This window comes from Oikopleura dioica, chromosome 2 (assembly GCF_907165135.1).
Source record: "Oikopleura dioica chromosome 2, OKI2018_I68_1.0, whole genome shotgun sequence".
Taxonomy (NCBI): Eukaryota; Metazoa; Chordata; class Appendicularia; order Copelata; family Oikopleuridae; genus Oikopleura; species Oikopleura dioica.
The window spans coordinates 13,601,164-13,626,066 of record NC_137292.1 but is presented as its reverse complement, the minus strand read 5'-3'; the positions used below and the strand labels follow the sequence as shown (position 1 = coordinate 13,626,066).

Below are 24,903 nucleotides of genomic sequence, written 5' to 3'. Positions count from 1 at the left end.
CTGTTCACCATCCCTTTTCATAATTATGATTTAAATTCGAAGAATAAAATAACTTACCAACAATCGCAATATTTATATTAGATCTTGTAAAATGCATATTACAACCGGAAAACACCACCATAATTGCCAAAACATATCTCTTTCCGAGTGACATTTTTGTTTCTCTTATTTTGAGTTTTTGCTTTCTTCCAAAAACTGACCAGGAAATTGGCACTGTTTATCATTAGCAAATACGCTCTTCTGAATTATGTCCGCTAGCAATAATTTCCGGTAAGTACGAGATTTTATTGGGGGTGCGGATCTAAAGAAATAAACAAAACGTCAACTAAATAGTTCAAAAAAGTGGTCTACATCTTTTTAATTGCTAATATTTGTCCGCAGTTAGCGCGAATTGGCATCTTTACCGCAAATCCAAGCATTCGAAGGTTTGTGGCGCACTGGCCAAATGATAAAAACAGGTGCGGTTCTCTAGGAGCTTTTGCTGTCGCAGAACCATGTGGGGACTAAAGGTTCGTATTTTCTAAAGAGAGAATATCAGAGATTGTAACATTAATTTCAGACAGCATTCCTCGCTGGTTTGGGCAGTGCCCAATATGCAGATCCCATGGGCGCAACTCACGATGACGTTGCCCCAGACTATATCAAGACCTTTACAGACGCTTCAAGTGACTCTTGCATGCAGCAATGTCTCGACCTCCAAGCGATGACCACGACTCCTCATCACTCGAACATTTTCTGCCACCAAGCTTCCGATTACGGCTGGGAGCCAAATAAGCCCACATGGGAAGTGTTGATGGAAGTCCGCTGCCAAATCGGAATCTGGAAGAATTACCCAGATAACTACGTTCCCCATTACGGCCAAAAATATGGAAAGAGAAAGAGAAGAAGTTTTCATGAGTTTTTCCCATCCAGTAGCTCCAGCAGTTCTGGATCATCAAGCCAGTCCTCCAGTTCGGGCAACAACAATTCCGGTAACTCCGGAAACTTTGTCTGGGACGGTGGAAACGGTGAAGAAGCTCACAGCAACAGAGATCTTTCGTGGCAGCACAAACCAAGATGGTTCTACTGTAATCAAGGAGCCTGGATTAATAAAGAAAAGTCTCTCTATGAACTTGAGAACTCCTTCGCCATCAAGGACAATATGGCAGAATGCACTCATCTTCACGGACCATTTGACTTCAACGACGGATGCAACATCGAAAAGTATGATTGGTTCCCGGGATGGTACGAGTGCGAGTACCAGCCATACCCATCTTCTCATCAATACTACAATGCTGCTGTTCATGGCTCTTACAACAGAGGCGAGGGCGAAGCAGTTCGATCCGAAGAAGAAGCCCGCTCAATTTGGGGCACAGAAGCTGGATACTTGAAGGTTTGCAAAGTCCAGTGCCCAGCACCTAGTGTTCCAAGAGAAATTCTCGCTGACGGAAGCGTCGGAACTATCACTTGCGACTTGCGAACTGGAGAATGGTCGCCAGCTCCTCCACAAGGATGTGATGAACCATTTGGTAGAGGTCATCAATGCGCTAATCCACAGTCTCAAACTTCAAACCAGTTTAATTGGCACGGGCGATGGGAATGTGAGGGCCCACACGGTCATACTTACGAACCAAAACCATCATACAGTGGTTACAACCCAGGTTATCAGCCAGGTTACAACCCAGGCTATCCTTCTTCGTACAATGGAGGCTACGACCCATATGGCCGAAGACGTCGAGATACCGAGCATAGTGAAGGAGAAGGCGAAGAGGGTGAGCGAGGATACTACGGTTCTCCTTCCTACCCATCATCCTCGTATCCATCAAGCTCTTACTCTGCGCCATCTTATCCATCCAGCGGATATCCATCAAACTATCCCGCACCATCATACTCTGGTTCTCCCTATGCCAGCAACTACCAGCACTACTCAGCATACAGTTACTCGCCACCTAAGAAGACTTATACAAAGAGTGGGCCATATGGATATGGCTATGATGCCTCTATTCACGGACAAACACATTGCCATCTCACTTGTGATCCTGGTTTTGTCTCTTCTACGTGCGACACTGAGCTCACATGCGACCCAACTAACTGGCCATCGTGGGGACCAGACGTCAACCCACCGGTGTGTGTTCCTCGAGAGATGAAGGCTTGCCCAAGAGATTGCGATTTCGAGCCGTCAGTTGTCGAGAACGGCATGTACTTGTGCACTCGACTCCCAGGAGCTTGGAAGACTGAGTGTGTCCTTCAGTGCCAGGAAGGACTCAACCATCGTGGCCTCAGCTACGTAGTTGACGATACTGACATGTCAATTCTCACATGCAACTCCGATGACAAATGGCTCAATGCTCTCGGTGCTAATGGTACTGTTACTCACTGCGTCGAAGCACCTTCGAAATGCCCAACTTCGGCCGCCCAAGTTGGCGCTCTCTTCGACGCTGGCACTGGCGGCAGCTTTGATACAAATATCAATGGAGGTATTGTCGATGTTACTCTCAAATGCGAACAAGGACATCGACCAGAAGTCTTCTCCAAGACAACAACCCGATGTTACGACGGAAACTGGCTGTCTGACATCACCCGATGCATTGAGGACAAAGATTATTGCCTCGATGGACACCCACAGCTCACGACTAACACTACTGAGATTAATGGACAATGGGAATGTACTCGAACTTCTGTCACCGGCATCGAAGTCGTTTATTCTCAAGACCAGCGAACTGAGCTCTTTGATGAAGCCGAGCGAAGCTATGGTTACGATACCAACTACAATGAATACAATCAGGATCACATTCTCTCTGCTCAGGCCAAATGGACTTGCAGATTGATCTGTGATCAAGGATTTATGGTTTCTTACGATTCAGTAACAACTTGCACTGATTACATCGGAACATCATGGGATCTCAGCCCATTCCCAGTTTGTGAGGCAAAGCCTGTCTGTGATGTTCCATCTGAAGATGTTTGCACTGATTGGGACTGCTCAAAACAATTTTACAACCAGAACGCCATCCAAGGTACCTACGGAAACTCTCAGTACAGCTATCACAACTACGGATACATGCCAGCAAAGAACAGCTACTGGCCAGAGAAATTCTATGCAAGCTCTCCAAACTACCAACAGTACTACAAACCCAACGCGTATGGTTACGTTGCTGGCTACCAACATCCTTACCATCACTTGTACTCTCATGTTACTTACAACGCCGGAAGTATGTACTACTCCAACGTCTACAAGAAATACAACTCTTACTCTTCATCTTCTACGACCTATACATCGACTCAGCACCATTACGTTGGCCGAAGAAGTGTCGATGATGACCCAATGGATAGGTATGAAACATTTCTTTTCTGATAATTAGATTAAATCTAGATGGGAATGGGACGACGATATCCAAGAAGTCCAGCGTTGTGTTCCACTTTGTAAAGACAACTGCATTTCTGTCTCTGGAATCACTGCCTACCACTGTTTTGTTGAAACCGCCACCTGGGATGCTGCTCCTGTACGATGCTGCCCAGATGTTCATGCTATTGAGGTTTGCCATTTTTTTCAAGCACATTTTATTGTTACATTTTATTGTATTTCAGAACCCTGACGAAACCTGCGCCATCGATCTTGAAACAACTGAGGGAACCGCTTGGGATATGGTTGTTGCACCATCATGGACCACTGGTGCCGGTAGCACAATGAATGTCACTGATAATGCTGAAAAGCTAGTTGCTGGTTCTTACACTTGTACCAATCTTACTGACGTTTCTGTCCGATACGAGGTTTGTTTTCATATTGTTTTGTTGTTTTACGATGTTTAAGGTTGTTGCTGGAAATGGAGGCATGAACTCATATGGTCACGAGCCCTACAACTACAACCAATACAAATATAAGCAATACTGGGATGGATACTATTGCTCTTACCCAGAAAGCTACGATTCTTACGAAAACATCCCTTACGGTCGAAAGCGAAGAAGTCTTCATACCTTCGGTCTACCATCTGGATCCTCTAGCTCTAGCTCTGGCTCATCCAGCTCAAGCTCTCAGCCAGCTCAATCATCTTCCAGTAGTTCTTCATCCATGTAGGATCATGTAAAAATTCCATTTATTATATATATTCTAGGCCATCTCATTCAACTTCTGGTTCTTCTTCTGGGTGGGCTACTGGACAACCTGCTTACTATGGACCCGCTCCAACTCATCCAGACTGTGTCGTCATCAAAGAAAAGCTCTGTACTCTCACCTGCCCAGATGGAGAAGTCCCAGCTCTTGGACATGACACTTCTGTCTGTCATGAGTATGCTAATGGTTCTCAAAAGTGGGTGAAGAAATTGACTCACTGCGTGAATTCTGCCGATATCATGGCTGTTTTGGTTGATCCTCCAGCACGTAAGTACATTGCATGTTATCATCGTCTCAAAGTATCTTAGAGCCCGCAAATACTGGTCTTGAAACCTGGGCTCCATCAAAAGAAGCAGCTCCAGCTCCATCTTCTCCACAGAAGAACACCAACCTTTCACCAAAAGAAATCAAGAAGGCCCAAAAAGCAGCCAAGAAAGCCGCCAAGAAGAAGAAGAAGGCCGAGAAGAAAGCCAAAAAGAAGGCTGCCAAGAACAAGAAAAAGAAGAACCGAGACAACAAAAAGAAGAACCGATCTGAGATGAAATTCCAGATGCGAGTACGCAAGCAGAATTCTCGACTCAGCGCTCGAGCCCTTCGACGAAACCCGAATCTGAACTATGGCTACTAAATACAACTTTTGCTACCACTGAAGATTAATTTCCAACTTGACGACCTGTATTTTTTATTCGAAATAAAGATTGAATTATCATTCAAATAAGAGTTCTTCGATAAGGATATGCATGCCGCGGCGCCTTCTCGACCCTTTTTGCTGACAAACGGATCGATTAACCACGTTTGTCGGCCATGTTCCTCTATTTCATCAGCAGCCTCACCCTTCCATATTCTCATTATTCAATCTTGTTCAAAGGAAAAATAAACTTTTTTCATTTCTTCATGTCCGAGAAAATTCCCCTGAATCAACCTCTTCTAGGTACGTGACATGCTAGAATTTCTCTCTCTAATTAGCGTGGGCTCATTTGGCGCAAATCCAAACACTTTTTGGTTTCTTGCCTCAGGCGCGTGTGTGTACTTGTGGAACTACTCACGTCCCTACAGATCATTTTGAATGAGTATCGCCTTGATCGATTTATTCTGTTCAAAAATGTGCTCGAAAGGCGAAGTGATATTTGGGCAATAATCCCAAGGGGTGATATTGGACCCGTCAGAGAAACAAAGCGCGATTTTGTTTTCCTCCGCTTTTGAGCTTCTCCTGTGAATCAGAAAAAAATAAAGAAAGGAAGAAGAAAATAAGAGAAAATAAGCATGGAAACACGCTCGAGGCCGATAGCACTGAATATAATTAAAACCGATTTCCCAAACGACGACATGGAGAGAAAAGACTTTGTTGAGCTTGATTTAGGGAAAGAAGGAAGCTCGTATGGAAGCGACCCAGATGCATTGGAAGAAGATTTTACCGGCGAAACTAAGTTTCATTATAAAGATTTTGGAAGTATCGATTGGTATCGAGAACTGGCGGTGGACCAACGAAAACGAGCGAGAGACAAGGAAAAGGCAGAAAAAACACCGAATATTGTTAATTATATAAGGTCTCTTGCCGATGCTGCTTCTGGCTGGATTATCGGTAAAGAAAAAGACACAGATGTTATCTTTATTTTAACTGTTTTAGTTACCGTTATTGGTCTTCTTGCGGGTTTTGCTGCCGGAGTCATTGATATCGCAACAAAATGGCTTTCGGATTTGAAATCAGGCTACTGCCGCGGCCATCTTTACCTAAACCAGGAGCAGTGTTGCTGGTCAGACACTCTTCATGGAATCGACGAAGACAATTGCACAGCTTGGAGAGACTATGGAAACCCAAACACTTACGGAGGTCACGTGCTTCTTTTCATTATGTACTGCTTGATGGGAACACTCTTTGCAACAATCGCCGTGATTCTTGTGAAGATGATTGCGCCTTATGCCTGTGGTTCTGGCATTCCTGAGGTCAAGACGATTCTCTCTGGTTTCATCATGAAGGGTTATCTTGGTTTTGGAACGCTACTCGTCAAAACTTTGACGATGCCCTTGGCCGTATCTGCAGGTCTTATGCTTGGCAAAGAAGGTCCACTTGTTCACGTTGCTTGCTGTTGTGGACATGCTGTTTCTCAATTCTTTCCAAAGTATAGAAACAATCAGGTAATGGAAGAAGTCCGGTCATTTTTTAATTTTCAACATAGGCAAAGCTTCGAGAAATGCTCTCTGCATCAGCTGCGGCAGGTGTTTCTGTTGCTTTTGGTGCACCTATCGGAGGCGTTCTGTTTTCCTTGGAAGAAGTGAGCTACTATTTCCCTCTCAAAACGCTTTGGCGATCATTTTTCTGCGCATTGATTGCAGCTTTCTCACTGAGAGCAATGAACCCATTTGGAAATCAGCACTTGGTTCTTTTCTACGTGGAATATGACAAGCCTTATCATCTGTTTGAGCTGTTTCCATTTATTATTCTTGGAATTTTGGGAGGCCTTTATGGAATTTTATTCATCAACATGAACCTCTCCTGGTGTCGTTTTCGCAAAAGATCGATTCTTGGCCAGCATCCATTACTCGAAGTGGTGATTCTTGCACTTGGAACTTCAATTCTGGCGTATCCGAATCCATACACTAGAATTCAATCTGGCCATCTTATTCGTTTGTTATTCAAAGAGTGCAAAAGATACGATGACAATCCACTTTGTGACTACAATTACAGTCAAAATGCCACAACAGTCTTCAATGACGGCATCACTCAAGCGACATGGCAGCTTATACTGGCCCTTGTTGTAAAATCAGCACTCACAGTGATTACTTTTGGCATAAAGGTCCCAGCTGGGCTCTTTATTCCTTCTATGGTCACTGGCGCAATAACAGGTAAATTCACTTGAAGTCTCGAAAACTAATCACAATAATTAAGGACGGCTTATCGGCATTTTGACCCAAAAGATAATCGAAGCTTTCCCGACATTGTCAATTTGGGAGGGTGTTTGCGCAGACCCAACTTCATGCATCGAGCCGGGACTGTACTCAATGGTCGGGGCAGCAGCTGCTTTAGGAGGCGTCACGAGGATGACAGTTTCTCTCGTTGTGATTATGTTCGAAGTGACAGGGGGACTGCAGTACATTGTACCATTCATGGTTGCAACCATGGCTTCAAAATGGATCGGAGATGCGTTCGGAAAAGATGGAATTTATGATGGGCATATTACCCTAAACGAATATCCATATCTTGATGTCAAGATCGATATGCAACAGCAGAAGGTAGAATATACTTGTCAAAGAAATATACTTATTTTAAGACGACTGCCGGTCAAATTATGAATCCAAAAGGAGGGACGATGGTAACTATCCCTTTCCAAGGAAGTACAACTGAGAAGCTCTGTACAATGTTGGCTGACCATCCCTTTTCTGGATTCCCGATTGTCACCGTTCAAGGGCGATTAGTGGCATTTATAACTAGGTAAAAGGAATCAAGGATGAGTAAACGCAATTTTTCTTCAGAGAAGATCTACAAGAAGGAATAGCTGCCGGACGAAAACTGATGACACTTGATCCTAATGATGCTCACATTGACCAAACGGTGTTATTTACGATGTCGACGCCTCTAGTTTCTGCGGGAAGGGTTCCTATCCGTCTAAATAATGTCATCGATTACAGGTAGAAATTTAGATGCTTACAAACTTAGCAATTTTATTTTAGTCCCGTGACAATCAGCGAACAGACGTCCATAGCTCTAGTTTTAGAGGTGTTTCGAAAACTCGGCTGTCGCCAGGTTTTTGTCCTCCGACAAGGCGAACTGGTTGGTCTTATCACAAAGAAAGACCTACTCCAATTCATTTATGAGACGAGAAACAACGATCAAACTTCCTATACTCAGTTCAAGTAACAAAAATAGACTCTTTAAATTTTCGATAAACGAATAGGTGTGTTCAAGTCTGTAATAAGAAGGAAATATATTAGATAAAAATCGTTTCAAACTTTTGCAGTAGTAGAGATGACTTTGGCGACTTTCGCAGCAGATTCGATGTCAGATAGTGTAATGTTGCTTTCGGGGTGTTGGTTTCTTTCTCGCTCATAAACTCCCTCTCGTTCGTGGCGATTCTTTGTTCGTCTGGCGACATAAGCAAGCGTTGTGACTTTTAAGGTTGATGATGGTAAAGGCATCTAGGTACTTCAAGAGCTTCAACAGTTTACGGAAGAATGAAAACCGTTCCTGGTAGAATTGTACTTAGAGAGATGCTCGAAGAAACATCTCCTTCAAAAGAAGCATTTTCGTCTGAAAATGCGAGTAGTCCCAAACAACCGGAAATAAAAAGGCCTATTGCGAGAATTCCGTTTGCCCAGATGTCGAGCTAAGATTAATGTTTTCATGATAAGCCTTTCGCGATAAACTGAAAGTCAAAATACTTACCCATTCGTAATTGATAATCCTAACAATGGGAAGCCATTCGTTCCATTTCCAGGCTTTGATGACATAAATCAGTGAGTGATAGATCAGCGTTGAAATGATGGAAATTTGGATTATGTTGATGGTGAGTACTGACGGAGCTGGTGCGTTTGCGAGGAAGCCGATGTTTACAATACTTGCTATTTTTAGATTACAGTACTTTTCGTATTTTATTGCATATTTACCAATATTGATAACTGCTCGAAAGAACCCCTCGAAACTGAAAAAGTGGGCGACCAATAACTTGAAAGCATCTTTTGTACTTTCTTTGCAACTTTATCGAGTTTGGTAAATAAAAGAAAATAAATTGCTTTATAAATTATAATTTGTTTACTCGTTCCTGCAAGAAGCCATGGTCAACTAACTGCAAGAAAACCATTCTCACAAAGTTGATACTATTCTGTTCTAGAATAAACGATTGAGTGCGTTTTAAACTAAATTAAAAAATAAACGAAACGATTAAAATCATTATCTTTCCGCCTCAACGAAGTCGAACATAATAAATTCTCTCCTTTTTGAGCATCGTCTTTATACTGCTAACAAAATCCTTTCCTTCCATTTTTTTCTAAACTGACCCAAGTCTGTTCTTTTTACAAATATTTGCCAGGAATATTTGAGTTTAAAAACTGTCCATCATGTGACGGTGGACCTGAGTTCATAGTTGTAAAAATACCCGTCAAAGATAGGATAGTAAGGACACTCACGGACGACCAAATGTTTAAGAATCCGAAATATAATTAATCTCAATTCTCCTCACGATGTAGGAGATAGAGAGAAAGAGTAAATATAAAAGAAGAGATAGAGAGTAACTAAATGTTTAGCGACGCGATCATTTTTTAGACTGTCGCGCTTCTTAGGGGGCACAATAGAGCGCATGATGTTTGCAGGTACGGAGGGTTAACAGTAAGAGATATCCAAAAGAAGCTTATGAATAAATAACGAAGGGGAAGATTCTTTGGTTGAGCACGCACTTGGAATAGGTAAACAAAATTATGTCTGAATAATTTTTATCATATTTTTTCGAACCCAAAAGAAGAATAAGAAGGCGAAGAAGAAGAATGATCTATGATGAGATCCTCATCGCAGTACTTTTCGTCCTTACCAGTATCGCAGTTATTAAACGCATGAAAGGCCAGAGGTCACGAAAAATTCCTGTGTTTGAATGGCCTTTCGATAAAAAGGCAACGGTTTACAATGGCGACCTTGAAGTTCAAGGCCTTTTCATAACCTCTCAAGGTCTTAAAGACAACTTAGAAATTTCAAATTACAATCAAAGAAATTGATGATAATTCAATATATTTCGAAAACGAAGAGGGTTTTTTAGCATACTTGTTAACTTTTTTTTACGAGAACGTAAACCTGGATGAGACTAATTTTGAGTTTATTCAAGATCATTTGAGGGGTGACCCTCCGAATCCCTGGGCACCCTCCGAATCCCTGGGTTTTTGGGAAAAGTCCAGGGATTCGGAGGGTGATGTTCTAGAAAACCCCTACAAAAGATCAAAAAAATCTTTTATTTATCATTTTTCAAAATATACTAAAAACGTAAGCACTTTAGAAGATAACTTGTATGTCATATTTGATTAAACGCCAACCCTTAAAAGAAGAAAATTGAATGAAAGCAGAAAGTAATTTTCCAACAGACATTTTTTTCGAAATTACTATCAGACGATATAAATGAAGATTTAAGGCTTAAAAATTATTTTAATTTAACCAATAGTGGATGCTTATAAATATATACTAATATAAAAATATAATGCGTTTGCTAAAGTTGTTTTTCTTTCAACACTAACCAATTATTAGAGAAAACTAATTAATGAATCTGCTGTAAAACAGCTGAAAGACATTTCTAGAACATTTCGGATTTGACCCTCCGAATCCCTGGGTTTTCGATTTTGCCCAGGGATTGGGAGGGTACCCGCATTTGAGAGATGACAAGTTGCCCAAGATTTACAAGTCGAAGATTCTAGGCCTACCAATTGGCCCTATCATTATCACTGACTATGAACTTATGAAGAAGATCTTTGGTAGCCACAAAGTTTCGGACCGACTCCACAATGATAGGCTTGAACTTGAAGAAAAGCTGATTAGACAAGACTTCAATCTTGAAAAATTCTTCAGAGATGCAACTGGCGACACAGAGCTAATAGAAGGCCTCTATGGAGTGGGCAATGGACCGTATAGGAATGGAATTCTATAGATATATCTGCTTTAGAAGGTGTGTTCTGGACCTGAAATGTCGAATTCTCATAGCGACTCTTTTCGTAAATTACGCTCTAACTGGTACCATGCTGTCCTGAAACTTCATGGCTCTGATAAATTACAGGAATCAGTCAAAGACAACGCTAGACAGCTCTGTTCCCAACTATCGACCCTCGATGGCAAACCTGTGGACCCCCTTCCATACCTTCTCAACGGCTCAATCAATGTTCTCACCAATTTTCTTCTTGGCGTTCACTACAAAATAGACGATGAAAACTTTCAAACAGTTTCCAAAATGACGAAAGATTTGCTGAGAAATCTGATGGGCTATGTTCAGGCGAAGATGACCGCATCAATAACTCCTAAATGGCTCATCAGAATGCACTGGTTCAGGAAGCTAAAGATGAAGATCTTCCCGAAGTACAAAGAAATGTGCGAATTGCTTTATCTGAAATTTCAGCCTTACATTTACTCGTATATCAAAGGTAAGATCCTTCTTTTGGATTCTCATCAAACCGTTGCAGAGCATAGGAAAGGCCTTGATGAAGAAAACTTCCGCGACTATATGGATTTTCTTCTTGACTTGACTCGAACGGACTCAACAATTGGCTACCATACGATCGGATTTACTTTAGTTTCTCTGTACATCGGCGGAACGGACACAATAGGTAAGAAATAAGAGTCAATCAACGACCGGAAAACTCAAATAAGCCCATTGTCAATGCCTTTTATGACTTACGAATAACTAAGTTTCACAGGCGGCTTTATGTCCGGGCAAAATTTGGGTGACCGCAGATGGTTCACGTTTCGGATCGTTAATTTCCAATCGGTTCTTACACGTCAGCAGTAAAATTGATTCCTATTTAGCGAATACAATGCGATGGCTTCTTATCCAGCTTGCTCTTCGACCCTCTTTACAAAATCGACTTTATGACGAAATCTCGACTGCCAAAAGGTACGTTCAGTTAATCCCAACCAATCTTCATCCAAAACTTTTTAGTAATAAAGGATCGTTTGACCAAAAAGACTGTCCTTTGCTGTCATCAGTGATGCTAGAAAATAGACGAGTTTTCCCAGTGGCTGACTCTTTACCGCATCAAGTGGCGGAAGATGTCGAAATTGATGGTTATCGGTTCAAGAAGGGCGATTTCTTTTTAGGATCTTTGGCGAGTGTTATGCGTGATCCAAGTAAGTTTATAATTATTTGCACTAACGAGTTTACTTTTTAGAAAACTTCAAAAATCCAGACGAATTTCTTCCTGAAAGATTTTTGAGAAATGGGGAGTTTGTTCACGATCACAAGGTTTGCTCGTTCGGAGTTGGGAAACGAAACTGTATTGGTACTGAATCGCTTAAAACAAGTTCAGCCTCACACGCAATTAAGGACAACAAATAGCGAAAACAGAAAATTTTTACTTCGCTGCTGAAATCATCCTCAACTTCAAAATCGAGTTTGAAGATGGTGCATCCCTACCAAAGATCGACAAAAACATGTCATCAGTTTTAGCACCAGAACCCTTCAAGCTAAAGTTTCTTCATCGGGATTCTTAGCGAATTTCATTTGGTTACCACTACGTTTATATCACTGCGAATATTTTTATTTAAATGTTGTAAATAAACATAATATTGTCGTTTACTCCTTGTTGATATCATTTTTTATCCTCTATCGGATATATTTTCTCTTTATTTCAAGTTTTATTTCTTGATTCTGCAGATTCACAGTCTGGTTAGATCTGATTGACAGGCTCTTTCAAGCCCTATCGTATTTGTTGTTTGTCCTGATGAAAGAAACGAAAAATGCTGGTGAGAATAGACCGGACACAAAGGAAACATTCGCTCGTGAACACGCTCTCCTGCTGTTGAGATTTTTCGTCGCATTAGAACAGCTTTGCGTCAATTACTTTATCTATTTTTTTCTTCAAATTAAATGATCGAGGAGAAGAAATTCTTGAGTGTTTGAGCTGGCAAGAGAACAACCAGGAAGCTCTGGAGTTACTCAGTTGGGGCCCCTAGAGAAAAATTAAACAAATCCTCAGACAATAAAGAGCGTCAAAATTGAAAGAAAATAATCATGGCCGAGACCGACGGGGAAACCCCAATTACCTTATCGAAGAAAAAAGAGCAGCGAAAAAACGCATTGAAAAAGAGAAAACCTCGGAAAATGAACAAACCCGGCATTTGCTTAGTAAATTGTTACTACGATTCGGTGAAAAGAGCGTCGAAGGTGAGATAATTTCCATTTCGTTGGCTTGGCAACGGAAATTTTTTTTAGCGGCAAGGATTTACGGAAATGGATGAAGATGAGGAATGGACAGTGTTTTGGAACGATCAATCAGTGGGAATCGAAAGATGCTTGAAAATGAAGAGCTACCAAAGAATCAACCATTTTCCTGGCATGAACGAAATTTCTCGCAAAGATCTTCTTTCGCGAAATCTGACGCGGATGTACAAACAGTTTGGGAAAGACTATCAGATCTTTCCGCGGACGTGGACGTTTCCGGCAGATCAGGCTGATTTTCTGACATTCTTGAGCGGACGGAAGAAAGAAAAGATATTTATTTGCAAGCCACAAAGGGGATGCCAAGGCCGGGGGATCTTTCTCTCGCGGAAGCCTCATAAAGATGTCAAAACTAGTGAAGGAAACGTTCTAGGTCCCCCTATAACTACCTTTATCCTTGCTAGTCACTTGCTAGAACGCTGACAAGGCTATGTCGTCCAACAATATCTCGCTCACCCACTTCTGATCGATGGATTTAAATTTGATCTTCGCGTATATGTTCTGGTCACGTCATGCGATCCTTTCAGAATTTATGTTTTCCACGAAGGACTTGCTCGTTTCGCCACAACGCCATACAAAGAACCCACTACCAGTAACATAGATGACAGGAATGTGTTCCCAAATTATTGCAGTAATTTTCTATCTGCTTGTATTTGTCAATTATCAGACAGATTGTGTTAATCGAGGAACTCTTGACAGCATGATGCACCTGACCAACTATGCTATCAACAAGGAGTCAGAAAATTTTGTTGTCGATGACAGCGAGGGTCATAAAAGAAGATTCGCTGCTATTAATGAATGGCTCAGGTAACTTAGCAAAAATAATATGAAAGTCAACCTTATTTTAAGGGAAAACGGACACGATGTTGGACAAGTCTGGAGAGAGATCGACGATGTTATTGTTAAAACATTAATATCAGCGCAAAACACGCTGCAGCACAATTACAGAACATGCTTTGCCCATCATTCGGAAAAATCAGCATGCTTTGAAATTCTTGGATTCGACATTATGCTCGACAAGCGCCTGAAACCTTGGGTCATCGAAGTCAACCACACTCCTTCCTTTCACACTGACAGTCCGATGGACAAAGAAATCAAAGAACAACTCCTCGAAGACTCGTTCAAACTTATTCACGTAAAAGCTTCTGATCGTGTCGTCGCGCTGAATGCGGAGAAGAAAAAGTCTCAAGATCGTCTTTCAAAGAAAGAACGACACAAACCTGACATGGATCGTTCTGAGAAACTCGCGAAACGTGCTCTCGCTGATGCCGTTTGGGAATCTAAGCATCTTGGCTAGGGTGATTAGCAATTATTTAAGAGCTGTAAATGTATACTCTGATTTTTTCGCATACAAGTTTAATTTTGGGCAAAAGACAAAATATAACCCTGATAAAAGTGGATTCAGAAGAGCCTACCCTCTGTCATTATCTCCTGATGCCGAAGATCCGTATGCAAAGTTCTTGAATACTCTCGGGTCGCTGTATCAAACTACAGCTGTAGCGAAAGCGAGGGAAGAAATGGCAAAGCAGCGACGAGAAGAGTTGAATAAAGGAAAAGGTTCAAGACTAATGAATGGACATTCACTTCAAGTCTCGAACCCTAAGAAACAGAAGCATCCTTGTTGCTTTCAAACAGATCTAAAAAATCAGCCGACGCAAGATCGTCAGAAGAAAAACTCAAAAGAAGACCACGAGCTCGCCCTCGATCTCTCTCAAGAATACCGGTACGCTCAGCGAGGAAACGCTTCAATTTTGTCGAGGAATGCATTTCTTATCCAATAAAGGTAATAGAGAGTTGATGACACAATCGTATGCGGGAGTCGCTCAGATAAAACGTGTCATCGCGTAAATTAACTTTGAAATCAACAAGGATTGAGTTCAAAGAGGTTTTAGGAGAGTGATGAAATTGAAAGGAACAGGAGTTTGGATAGACGAATGCGATTTATTTCTGAGCTGGGGCTACAGACTCAGGTCTATCGGACACTGCATTGCACGCCTGGAACTATTTCAGGAAAAGAGTCAAAATAAGGCTTCTTCAACAAAAACGCCAAAATATTCGAAACTTTACAAGACTACCGATCCCCGTCTCCTGTCGGATTTCATCCTGGTGCAGTTGTTCACAACTGGAGATACGGGATCACGCGTGCTTGCATCAATCTCGAATGCCCTGTTGCTAAAAAGGTGATTTGTGAGAAAGATCTACAAGCGATTAGGGCGGTCGCCTTAGGCTTGAAACGAGAACTACTAAACGCAATAAATAACCTTGTTTGAATCGCGAATACGAAATTGCGTTGCAGCAATTTCCTCGTTTTTTCTAAACTCTTACTTCCAGCTTTCAACTTTTATTATTGTCTTTTAGGCTGCGCTAGAAGAAGAGAACTCCAGAGTAATAACACAAACATCCTTCCCTTTTATGGTGCTCGGAAGCGGACAAAAATTCACAAAAGTGCCGTTCCGAGCTGTTCCGAATTTACAACTGCCACTGCCGATCGAACAACGCGAAACATTTAAAGCATCTGACATTCCTTCCCTACGACAGCGTTCACAAGTGCGCCTGATCGAGCGAAAACGAACGAAGAAGCGAGGTCTAAGGCCTGAAGCTTATCGATTCTTACTTTAAGCGATTGATCAAAGCTTTCAGTGCACGTAATTATCACCTCGTATCACCCACAATGCTTTCTATTTATTACAACTGTACAGACGTCACAGAAAATATCGAATTAAAGGCCAGTACTTATTCAAAGATTGAGCGTCGACGGAATTTTCCGACCTCACCCCAGGTGTCTTCTGAAAATATTGATCAGTCCAAAATCTTAGAATAAAGTTCTTACGAGTTTTAACTTCGAGCTGAACCAGGGGTCTGGATTCGCTTTGCGAATTCGCTCATGAGCGAAGCGAAGCGAAGCGAAGCGAATTCGCTTCGCTTCGCTTTCGCTTTTTGTTATTTCAATTCGCTTCGCTTCGCTTTCGCTTTTTACCAAAAATTTTCGCGAAAATTTCGCTCAAAAGTAATCTTTCCAAGAATTGAAAATTTATCCTTTTTTATTTAGCTTTAGCTTAAACTCGAGTGGAAATTTTGCTGAATGAGCTAAATTGGCAGGGGTTCTCCGCTTTGTGTTGGTGCTAAAAACTCGCAGTGGCCAAGTACAGGCAGGTGTCAAGCTGTGTAAATAGGATGCAACGGGCCCACCGACACGCGCAACCTGCTGCGATGTCCTGCAGAGACTGGTCCTAGCACCAATTTCGAGCAACGCTCGGTGTGAGATGGCTTCAAAATCAGCAAGCTAAGCCGAGGATAAGCTCAAAAGTGAAATTATAAAAGAGTAAAAAATTGGAATTTCATAAAATAAATTACCTTTTAAATTACCTCGTAATTTTTTTTGTAGATTTTGATTCAGAGGCCGAAAATAATATTATCTTACCAAAGCTCGCCTAAGCCTGCCTTAGACAAGAAGGTTCGGGTACCAATTGGTACTGTCTGCTCAAAATATAGTCGAGAAAAATGTGTCAAGGCAAAAAGAGCAGATTATAGATAGCGATACCGTTTCTTATATTTTTTATATTCTTGCCAAACCGAGGCTCTTAATTTTTTATGAAGATCATTTTGGGGTTCATAATCGAAATCTCCGAAAAAATCACCATATATGGCGAGATTTCATAAAATTTCAATCTTTATTCTTTTATATCTTCACTTTTAACCGGCTGAGCTTGATCCGATTTTGCAGCTCAGTTCCCCCTATTTATTGGCTCAATCCATCTCACACCGAGCCTTGCTCAGAGTTGGTGCTAGGAAAAGTCTCTGCGGGACTTCGCAGTGGGAGCACATGTCGGTGAGCCCCTTGCATCCTATTTGCACAGCTTGATACCTTGCCCGTACCTGGCCACTGTGAGTTTTTAGCACCAACACAAAGCGGAGTAAAAAGCTGATGTAAAAGCTGACCTGAGAGAAGTTTTACTGTTTTCAAAGTAGCCAATTTTGTGAGCTGCGCTGAGCTGAGCTGTCCTTCACAAATAATCATTGAGCTGAGCTGACTCTTCAAATTCATTCAGTTAATTTGAGCTAGGCAGTCAATATTATAAAATGATTGACCTGAGCTGAGCCACACAGCCTCCTCAGCTCACAAACCTCGGAAAATTTGCAATTTGAAAAATCGGAGAGGGAGTCCGAATGGAGTGGTCTTCATTTTCTTGAGTCGCTGTTTGCCCAAGATCTCTGTTTGCCCAACATGAGGAATCGGCGTATTGGACAAACGGCGATGTACAGTTTTTTATGGAATTTTCGGACATCAAATTTTTGGACATTTTTGCTATTTTAAGGGGTTTTCTTGGGACACTTTTCAAAAGTGCCCGTATCAAATTTTTGGACATTTTCCGCGCCAAATTTTTAAATTTTCGGTTTTTTTTTGCCAGATATGAAGTTTTTTATTATTAAAAATCTTACTTTTCTTTATCTTAAATTTTTACTTTTGAGAAAGATAAGATTGAAGGTTGATCTCGTACCCCTAAAACATTTTTTGTCTTTAGAAGAAGGATTAAACAAAGAATGATGGAGATTTGGATGGGACATTTTTTTTGGCCGCGTGTATCAAATTTTTGGACATTTTTGCGAAAATCTTGGGACATAAAATGTCCAAAAATTCCATAATTAACTGTATTATAATTTAAATCGATTGATCTTATGACTACATATATTGGCCTCCCCACAATCAATCCTGACATCACCATTTTCAATCCCGGCTTCAAAAACTTCGATCCTGGCTTTTCAGACGTCGATCCTGGTTGTCATATAATTTATATGATATAAATCATCATATCAACCTTGGCATCAACCAGCATCAATCCCGGCTTCTTTAACACCGATCCGGGCGTCACCATTTTCAATCCTAGCCTCTCGGACGTCAATTCCGGCTTCTCACTTGTCGATCATGGCTTTTTCAAGTTTGGATTGACAATGTCAATTTGACATTGGAGAAGCCGGGATTGACATTGGAAAAGCCATGAATGGCCCATGATTGAAGTCGGTAAAAACAGAATTGAAGATGTTGAAACCAGACTTGACGATAAATAAGCCATCATTGATAAAATATGGATGATGTTGAACAATACATGATTGAAGTATGTGAAGCCAGGATTGACATTGATGAAGCCAGGATTGACGTTGGAGAAGCCAAACAATGTTTAATTATCAATCTATATAATTTTTTTCACATCGCCGTTTGCCCAAGATCTATGTTTTCCAATGTAAGGTAAACGACGATTTTGGGAAACGGCGACTTGGGTAAACGGCGACGCAGGCAAACTGAGACCATCGTCCGAATGTCCGAAAAACTAATTAAAATGAAATCATACATGAAATGGGCACTTTTTCAAAGGTTATATATTCCTGGAAAATTTTCGCTTTTTTTCGCTTTTTAGGAAAATTTTTCGCTTCGCTTCGCTTTCGCTCACGAAATTTTGATTCGCTTCGCTTCGCTTTCGCTTAAAATTTTTGAAAAATTTTCGCTTTCGCTTCGCTTTCGCTTTTCATTTTTGGCCAAAATCCAGACCCCTGGCTGAACCCAGTATCCGTGATTGGGATCTCGAAACCATTTCGTTTTGACTCCAGCGGGTTTGACAGTAACAGTAGGCTGTGGCTTGACGATTTCGAGAGTCATCAGGTTTTTCCTGATCTTCTGAACTCCAACACCCATCATGGCGAGGATCTTCATTTTACCCAGCTTTCTAGTCAAATGGCCGCGAAATAAGCCCTGAATATGAAGAAAAAAGACCTAGAATCTTAAAGAAAACCTGAATCTTAAGAGCGGCCTTTTCTGCCTTCTTGTCTGTCAAATCAATATCAATCTCTTCGCCTGTCGCCGGATCTATCAGTTTAGCAGTCTTGGGATCTTTGTACGGCCTGCTGACGTCAACACCAGGAGGTGGTACCCATTTAGGTTTCTAGAGCAGATAAACGGTGAAATTTGTATGAGTACTTACTGTTTCGAGAGCTTCATCTTCTTTCACTGTTTCAAGGGGCTTGTCTGTTGGGGGTGTTGGTGCCGGCTTGGCTGGTTCAGGAGCCTTTTCTTTTGGTTTTTCCTCCATCGATGCTGGCTCTGGTGTTTTTTCCGCTTCAGGAACTTTTTCGGGCTCTGCAGATTTTTCTGATTCCGGAACTGGCTCTTGTGCTTCTTGAGGTTCTTCAGCTGGTTTATCTTTGAACTCAATCGTGACTTCCTGACGATCGTCTCCAAGAACGAGCGCGATTTTCTTTCCGACATCTGCCTCAGAAACACTGGTCATTTTCACCCAGTTCATTCCATCGGTCGATCCAAAAGAAAATATATCGTTTTCTTCGATTCTCTGGTCATCTAAAAACCTTTTTCTTTTCTGGCAAAAAATAAGCCTTCACCTAAAAACCATTGAGCTTCGATGCCCTCCTTTCCGGGAAACTCAAACTTTGCCTCTTTTCCAACGCCTTCTGCGGAAATCTTCCACTGAGGTTCCATTTTTATGAACCTGAGATCTAGCTCAGCTAGTACTCTTCAATTAAAAAATGCTTGAAACTGGGACTTCGCTCAACGAAGTTCTGCAAAAGTATTCTGAGTCTCGTCAGCGGTGAGTGCTAAGAAACCCTTCTGCGCCTTCGTCACCACGCTACCACAAGCGTTGACCCCATCAAGAGTTGATTTTATAACTTAAGCTTTGCTTGTGAAAACCATCGTGTTCTTAGATATCTGTGACATTTATGAAGATTAGTTCTTACGAGTAAAAAAATTTTCACGCTAAAATAATTTTCTTGGATTTCACATTTCATAAAGTTGAGACATCGAATCTCCCTTATTTCGTACAATGACTTGAATCACCAGATAAAAGCATTTTTAAACCGTAAAAGTCTGCATAAAATCACGCAAAAACGATGTCGTTTTTTATTGTTTCCATAGAGCTTCAGTAAACTTGGTCTTGTTCCATAATAAAACACCTTAAAAGGCAGTAATGATAAAAAAGCTTAAAGCAGCGGAAAAAGAAGATAGCTTAGCGCGGAGATGGCCGTGATGGTGTGACATCTGTTAGTAATTTATAACCCCTCCTCAGTGAGAAATGCCCCTATCTAAGCATAAACGCTTGTCAAACCGCTGTTGTGATGTGTTGAAATGTACACCGGCTAAGTTTTATTTGGATTCGCTTCTCGCAGGTGGCCGGAAGAAAAGACTTAGATACTAATTAATTGCATAATAATGGGCTGCTGATCGAACTGATATAAATTTAAAGGGTCACTTTCTATGTTGAAAGTAGCTGAAAAAGGTGAATTCAGATCGACCCTGTGGTAGACATGATAAGTACGGTTGCTGTACTTGATTTACTCCTTTTCGATACGATATAGTTTTCTGATCTATGACAGCTTAGCATGTGGTGTGAGCTCGTTAAAATGCAGTCTGAGCGATCTCTACCTGCAAATGGCAATCGACTGCAGTAGGGAAGGTGATGAACATGCTGACGAAACTATGATCTGTGGTAAGAGTCCCGTGCAGTTAGCGTCAGTTATTATGTCAAAATCACTTCGACAATCTCAAAAAAATTCATTTCTTTTTATTATTTTGAAATCCAGGGTCAAAATTGCACATCAAAAATGTAACCCTGGCGCCTGGAATTCATAAAATAAAACTGTAAAAACTTCCTGACCACCGGTGTGAACGCCAGGACCCGCAAATATCAAATGGTCGTATGTTTAGTGCGTTTCAATTCATCTCACAGTGGTTGAACATAGCGACTTCCAGCGTGAGAGCATCTGGTGATAAATTTTTTAATTTTGTGGTTTGAGCTTCCGAGACATCATAAAAACGGAAAACACGAGGAAATGGATTTCAGAGAATGGGGGATACTGGTGAGGCAGGGTCAGACAGGCGTCTTTTTTGGTATTTTATTTGAACTTGAATTTGACGGAATTTTTATATTCATTCATTTTTTATATCCAGAGAGAATGATTAGGGCTTCTACCAGGACAGCACAAGCATTCCACTTGAACAATGGCCCATTGTCAATGGGTGAAGCTTTAGAACTGACCCCTGATAAGTACAATGAAATTTTTCTTGGGAAGTCATCCCCCTCAAGAGATCCCCGAGTTCGGGCCATGGAACTTCTACCAGCGGGTATGTACTCAAACATAAAGTTGACAATCTTGAGTTTTAGTGGATTCCTGTGCCCTTGGACCTCCATCGTCAGCGATGACAGTAGCAGCAGCTGAAACGCTAGAAAATGTTGGAATGCTTGTTCTAGTTCTGATCTCAGTTTCAACCTGCATCAACTGCTACTCCATCCACTACTTCGTCAACTACACAATGGGCTTGTACAAAAAGAAGCCAATTAGAGCAGGCTACATTGACGCAATCTTGAGAACACCACCGGTGTGTTGCTTGTGCTCACTGATGATTTTGCTCTCTCCAAGGATCGCGCTTTTTATGACATTCATTTTGAATTTCACCTTTGGTCTGTCAATCAATGCGCTTTTCTCCTTGATTTTGGACTATTTCGACAGCTTTGACCACTTTCTCAATCAAGCGAAAAAGACAAAATGGTCGGTGAGAATTTGGCTATGGAGATTTTTCTTTTGTATACCTCGGTAAATAGCAAGCAAATACAAGTATTCTTGAGTGCTTCAGAATAACTCCTTCTCGCGAGTGGTTTTCTCAACTCTACTGGGGATCCCTGCAATGCGTCTTTGTCCGCTGTGCGTTTATCATCGCAAATGCTTGCTTCGTCGCAGAGGGAATCTGGACTGTTGACACTGGTAGTATTTCGTCGCTCTTTGGTGGACTCGTATCAACTGGACTGGCTGTCTTCTGTCTCATTGTGCTCTCGGAAAACTTGAACTTTTGCATGGCCGATTTTCATATCAAATTTAAATTCATGCTCTTTCGACTAACTCTCATTTCGTATGTTTATTACTTAGGTTAATTTTTACGTGTATTTCAGTGTAAACATCCAGCCAATTATTATATCATTCTTCAATTACTCCTGCGTCTATCCTCATACAGCAGCTGGGCGCGGCACTATTTTGCATAACGCACTTGTTGTAATTGAAATGTTTCTCGTCAGCTTGCTCTACAGATATGTGTTCATGTACAAATTCGTAGAAGATAAAAACTTCGATCTCCAGCGAGAACTTGTTTTGCCAAAGGATTTGAAAGAGCTGGCAGAGGGATTTGTAAGCAGACTTACGCATCATGTTATGCATCAAGGTAGCTCGTTTTTAAATGATTGAAATGCAATGAAAATGTTTTAGACGAGGATGGAGGAACTCCAAAAAGACGAACTCGCTGGATTTCGGAAGGCGATACTGATTCTATGTTTTCTGTGCACATCAAATAGATCATTTTTAAATAGTTTATTAGAATATCGTATTTGTATAGATTCGTATTGCACACAGGAGGTTGTCACAAAGGGCATAGGTACTTTTTGTGGATTTGTCGAGTTTCAGGTCTTGTAATAAAGGCTCTTCTGCAAAGAAATAAGGTTTATAATAAATAAGTTTAAAATGCTATAAAGCTAAAACACTAGAAAGGCTAATTGAGGATACGCTTCTAGCACGAGTAAATGCTGTTACAATAAATTAGCGTAAATGAGTTTAAATGTCGGGAGCAACTTGCCGAAGCTTCGAGTTCATCCAGGTCTGGACGGAAGGCACCAAACAGCCGCCAAGAAGAATTTGAGTCGGATGATAGCAAAGAAGAGGGATCGAAAGGAGACTCAAATGATCGGAGCCGCTGTAGATGATTTTCAACATGGGAATTCCAAGCGTGAGGGACTAAAAATGATGATCCTATTTTTTGAAAGATTTACCTTGTGAGTAGCAGTGAACATGATTGCTACAGTATCTTTGGCCGTGAAGCCAAAGCATTGTCGCTGAGAAAGCCAGAAGGTGAGGGAAATAAAGGAGACTTGGAGACAGAAGATGATGACGGCGATAGTGATCAAAGAGTAAGGATCGATTTTCAGATGAGGGGACTGAATAAAATGTATATTCTGAATGATACAATTTGAAAATTACCAGAAATGTATCGCAGAAAGTGGTGTAAATAATCATCAGCAACATAAAACTGCTCATCTCCCCAAAAGGTGGCTTTCTTACTTCGAGCCACTCTTTGACAAATTGGCGTAAGATCTGACCACAAATTAATGGGATGACGACGGTGACAGAAAGCTGGGCAAAAATTGAAGTGAAACTCATCGCTGCAGATTCGCCCATGAAAGTCAACAAAAGAAGTGGAGTAGCGACAATTCCCTAAATATGTGTTGTGAATATTGCAAAAAACATTCTTTCAATTTTTGCGTGCCAAACTTTGGCAGCCAAAGATGCAAACAATTGAAGAATAATATTTGAGCCCTCAGCAAAAAAAGGAGCGCCCGTAAGCTCGTCAGGCAGCACGCTAATTGGTCGGCGTGAAATAGAAAATCGATTTATAACCCGCGAAACAACACGCCCGGCTGAACGCTTGACTAGCTCAGTTGGCAGCGCCGAGCCTGCGGCTCCTTCTCCTCGAGTTCAATTCACACCCTCGACATTCACCTTCCTGCGGAACAGTAACTAATAATTATTATTTCAGAATGAATCGGCAGCCAAAGCGCATTCGGCTCACAACCCGAGTACCCCTACGATCAATGAGTGCAAACGTGCCAATCCGTGTTCATCGGCGAGTCTTGACTCCGGCTGAGCCAAGACAGTCTCCGCCTCACCCAATCGGCACGACCTCTGTCGTTCAACCGAGCAATACAGTTCAACACACTTACACTCAGCAATCGCTAGAGCATCAGAGAAATATAGACCGTCAACTCGAGACTCTGCATCAGGTAAGGCTGTTTAATTATAAAAACTAACAATTACTAGAGCATCTCGAATACGAGCTAATTGCCATCTAATATTATTCTCCATGTAAATATCAAAGAGGATCTCTTTGTCACATCTGCAAGAAATTTCCTGTACATATAAGTGATTATTCCTGCAATAAAAAAAGATTTTTCATTTTCTACGCTCAAAATATTCGAAACAGAAAATATCATTTCTTACCAAGAAGGAGCCGAAGGCAGAATTAAAAATAGCAGCAGCCTCGTTACCACCAACTGCTTTTGTGAGAATAACTGCGGAAGAAACCGGAGGTGGCATACATGAAACCACAGTCAGTCCTGATAAGAGCCAAGGGTCCAACGAGGTAACTTTCGAGAGAAATCCTTTGAAGAAGTACATGAAGATCGGAACAAACAAAAGCGTAAATGACTAAAAATTGAGTAAAACTTCATCGATCTTGTCAAGATTATACCTGTACAAAAGTATGCAGTTTGACTTGCATAACTGCTCGTTTCAGTTCTTCTGATTTCAGAGACAGTCCCGAATTGAAGAAAATAAAACCAACGGCGAAATATTTAACCGTGACTTCAGGATGCAAAGGACCACCCTTGCAAAATTCAAAATCTGTTCTTAACCCTTTTCACGGTTATTGATATTTGATGAATTATTTTTGAATTTTCCTTTTTGCCAATATCAGGGTCAGCCCAGGCCAAAAGAATAAATAACACAATTCCACATAAAAACCAGTTTTTCAACAAAATAGCAGCAAGAGGATTCATCTTCTTCCAATATTTCTCTGTTAACGCATAAATAAAAAAAGGGTGTTTAGCGATCTAGAATTTACAAAAATGTACGATATGGCCGGCCTGGGTTTTCATATTATGACCATCCAGAACCTGCGTTGAGCCGCCTTGCCCCGCGGACTCTAATAAAAAATTTCAGGGATGAGCTTTTCTCTGACTTTTGCAAAAGGAAAATTCTTCCAAAGTTGATTTTAGTTTTTTTTTAAACTTTAACGATCCGAAGTTCAAACAAAAGACCGAGAGCAAAAAGCGTCTGTGTGTCCGGTTTGAGGATCAACAATAACAACTCTTTTGT

The 24,903-nt window shown here is 41.2% G+C and overlaps 7 protein-coding genes and 1 long non-coding RNA gene across 9 annotated transcripts; 5 read left to right on the top strand and 3 right to left on the bottom strand.

Moving 5' to 3' along the window:
• Window positions 1–434: 434 nt before the first annotated feature.
• On the top strand, window positions 435–4,799 carry LOC145696230 (uncharacterized). The gene is made up of 7 exons (XM_081773230.1): window positions 435–509; window positions 560–3,309; window positions 3,350–3,512; window positions 3,565–3,747; window positions 3,788–4,047; window positions 4,089–4,354; window positions 4,396–4,799. The coding sequence occupies exons 1-7, from the start codon at window positions 495–497 to the stop codon at window positions 4,713–4,715; spliced, it is 3,957 nt and encodes a 1,318-aa protein (XP_081629356.1). The 5' UTR covers window positions 435–494; the 3' UTR covers window positions 4,716–4,799.
• A 369-nt stretch (window positions 4,800–5,168) lies between these two features.
• Window positions 5,169–8,007, top strand: LOC145696885 (H(+)/Cl(-) exchange transporter 5-like). The gene is made up of 7 exons (XM_081773992.1): window positions 5,169–5,669; window positions 5,715–6,223; window positions 6,265–6,931; window positions 6,975–7,318; window positions 7,357–7,517; window positions 7,559–7,714; window positions 7,757–8,007. Exons 1-7 carry the CDS (start codon window positions 5,351–5,353, stop codon window positions 7,941–7,943), a joined length of 2,343 nt encoding a protein of 780 aa, XP_081630118.1. The 5' UTR covers window positions 5,169–5,350; the 3' UTR covers window positions 7,944–8,007.
• LOC145696886 (uncharacterized) lies at window positions 7,941–8,780 on the bottom strand. The gene is made up of 3 exons (XR_014133827.1): window positions 8,690–8,780; window positions 8,469–8,644; window positions 7,941–8,409 (listed from the first exon to the last, which is right to left on the bottom strand). It is a non-coding gene; the product is annotated as an uncharacterized LOC145696886 (long non-coding RNA).
• Window positions 8,781–10,687: 1,907 nt separating this feature from the next.
• On the top strand, window positions 10,688–12,320 carry LOC145696883 (cytochrome P450 2J6-like). The gene is made up of 6 exons (XM_081773990.1): window positions 10,688–11,191; window positions 11,231–11,374; window positions 11,574–11,661; window positions 11,707–11,894; window positions 11,936–12,046; window positions 12,091–12,320. Exons 1-6 carry the CDS (start codon window positions 10,741–10,743, stop codon window positions 12,255–12,257), a joined length of 1,149 nt encoding a protein of 382 aa, XP_081630116.1. The 5' UTR covers window positions 10,688–10,740; the 3' UTR covers window positions 12,258–12,320.
• A 389-nt stretch (window positions 12,321–12,709) lies between these two features.
• LOC145698402 (tubulin polyglutamylase TTLL13-like) lies at window positions 12,710–15,766 on the top strand. Its single transcript, XM_081775606.1, is given in 7 exon segments — window positions 12,710–12,930; window positions 12,979–13,598; window positions 13,684–13,791; window positions 13,834–14,254; window positions 14,358–14,541; window positions 15,013–15,164; window positions 15,343–15,766. Coding segments are annotated over 7 exon segments (1,899 nt in total). The 5' UTR covers window positions 12,710–12,777; the 3' UTR covers window positions 15,604–15,766.
• Window positions 15,767–18,310: 2,544 nt separating this feature from the next.
• LOC145696874 (uncharacterized) lies at window positions 18,311–19,575 on the bottom strand. The gene is made up of 4 exons (XM_081773979.1): window positions 19,383–19,575; window positions 18,960–19,341; window positions 18,771–18,920; window positions 18,311–18,730 (listed from the first exon to the last, which is right to left on the bottom strand). Exons 1-4 carry the CDS (start codon window positions 19,469–19,471, stop codon window positions 18,428–18,430), a joined length of 924 nt encoding a protein of 307 aa, XP_081630105.1. The 5' UTR covers window positions 19,472–19,575; the 3' UTR covers window positions 18,311–18,427.
• Window positions 19,576–20,929: 1,354 nt separating this feature from the next.
• LOC145696094 (organic solute transporter subunit alpha-like) lies at window positions 20,930–22,356 on the top strand. 2 transcript variants are annotated; one of them, XM_081773081.1, is made up of 5 exons: window positions 20,930–21,112; window positions 21,153–21,582; window positions 21,623–21,895; window positions 21,936–22,201; window positions 22,246–22,356. In XM_081773081.1, the coding sequence occupies exons 1-5, from the start codon at window positions 20,944–20,946 to the stop codon at window positions 22,329–22,331; spliced, it is 1,224 nt and encodes a 407-aa protein (XP_081629207.1). In that variant the 5' UTR covers window positions 20,930–20,943; the 3' UTR covers window positions 22,332–22,356. The 2 variants fall into 2 exon arrangements, with proteins under 2 accessions (XP_081629207.1, XP_081629206.1); XM_081773080.1 differs by having other exon boundaries at window positions 21,147–21,582.
• LOC145696096 (sodium/bile acid cotransporter 7-like) lies at window positions 22,357–24,813 on the bottom strand. Its single transcript, XM_081773082.1, has 6 exons — window positions 24,491–24,813; window positions 24,278–24,417; window positions 24,028–24,234; window positions 23,011–23,244; window positions 22,803–22,967; window positions 22,357–22,767 (listed from the first exon to the last, which is right to left on the bottom strand). The coding sequence occupies exons 1-6, from the start codon at window positions 24,582–24,584 to the stop codon at window positions 22,588–22,590; spliced, it is 1,020 nt and encodes a 339-aa protein (XP_081629208.1). The 5' UTR covers window positions 24,585–24,813; the 3' UTR covers window positions 22,357–22,587.
• Between the last annotated feature and the right edge of the window lie 90 nt (window positions 24,814–24,903).

Coding starts and splice junctions, on each gene's coding strand:
- LOC145696230 (XM_081773230.1), top strand. Junction 3,513..3,564: donor CAGATGTTCATGCTATTGAG/GTTTGCCATTTT, acceptor ATTGTATTTCAG/AACCCTGACGAAACCTGCGC. Junction 3,748..3,787: donor ACGTTTCTGTCCGATACGAG/GTTTGTTTTCAT, acceptor ACGATGTTTAAG/GTTGTTGCTGGAAATGGAGG.
- LOC145696885 (XM_081773992.1), top strand. CDS start 5,351: ATGGAAACACGCTCGAGGCCGATAGCACTGAATATAATTAAAACCGAT. Junction 6,932..6,974: donor GGTCACTGGCGCAATAACAG/GTAAATTCACTT, acceptor ACAATAATTAAG/GACGGCTTATCGGCATTTTG. Junction 7,715..7,756: donor AATAATGTCATCGATTACAG/GTAGAAATTTAG, acceptor ATTTTATTTTAG/TCCCGTGACAATCAGCGAAC.
- LOC145696883 (XM_081773990.1), top strand. CDS start 10,741: ATGTCGAATTCTCATAGCGACTCTTTTCGTAAATTACGCTCTAACTGG. Junction 11,375..11,573: donor CGGCGGAACGGACACAATAG/GTAAGAAATAAG, acceptor ATTCCTATTTAG/CGAATACAATGCGATGGCTT. Junction 11,895..11,935: donor GAGTGTTATGCGTGATCCAA/GTAAGTTTATAA, acceptor TTTACTTTTTAG/AAAACTTCAAAAATCCAGAC.
- LOC145696874 (XM_081773979.1), bottom strand. CDS start 19,471: ATGGAACCTCAGTGGAAGATTTCCGCAGAAGGCGTTGGAAAAGAGGCA. Junction 19,342..19,382: donor GAGGGCATCGAAGCTCAATG/GTTTTTAGGTGA, acceptor GAAAAGAAAAAG/GTTTTTAGATGACCAGAGAA. Junction 18,731..18,770: donor AGGCCGCTCTTAAGATTCAG/GTTTTCTTTAAG, acceptor CTTCATATTCAG/GGCTTATTTCGCGGCCATTT.
- LOC145696094 (XM_081773080.1), top strand. CDS start 20,944: ATGATTAGGGCTTCTACCAGGACAGCACAAGCATTCCACTTGAACAAT. Junction 21,583..21,622: donor TTTTTCTTTTGTATACCTCG/GTAAATAGCAAG, acceptor TGAGTGCTTCAG/AATAACTCCTTCTCGCGAGT. Junction 22,202..22,245: donor GCATCATGTTATGCATCAAG/GTAGCTCGTTTT, acceptor AAAATGTTTTAG/ACGAGGATGGAGGAACTCCA.
- LOC145696096 (XM_081773082.1), bottom strand. CDS start 24,584: ATGAATCCTCTTGCTGCTATTTTGTTGAAAAACTGGTTTTTATGTGGA. Junction 24,418..24,490: donor GGCTGACCCTGATATTGGCA/AAAAGGAAAATT, acceptor ATTTTGAATTTT/GCAAGGGTGGTCCTTTGCAT. Junction 22,968..23,010: donor CTTTCTGCGATACATTTCTG/GTAATTTTCAAA, acceptor CATTTTATTCAG/TCCCCTCATCTGAAAATCGA.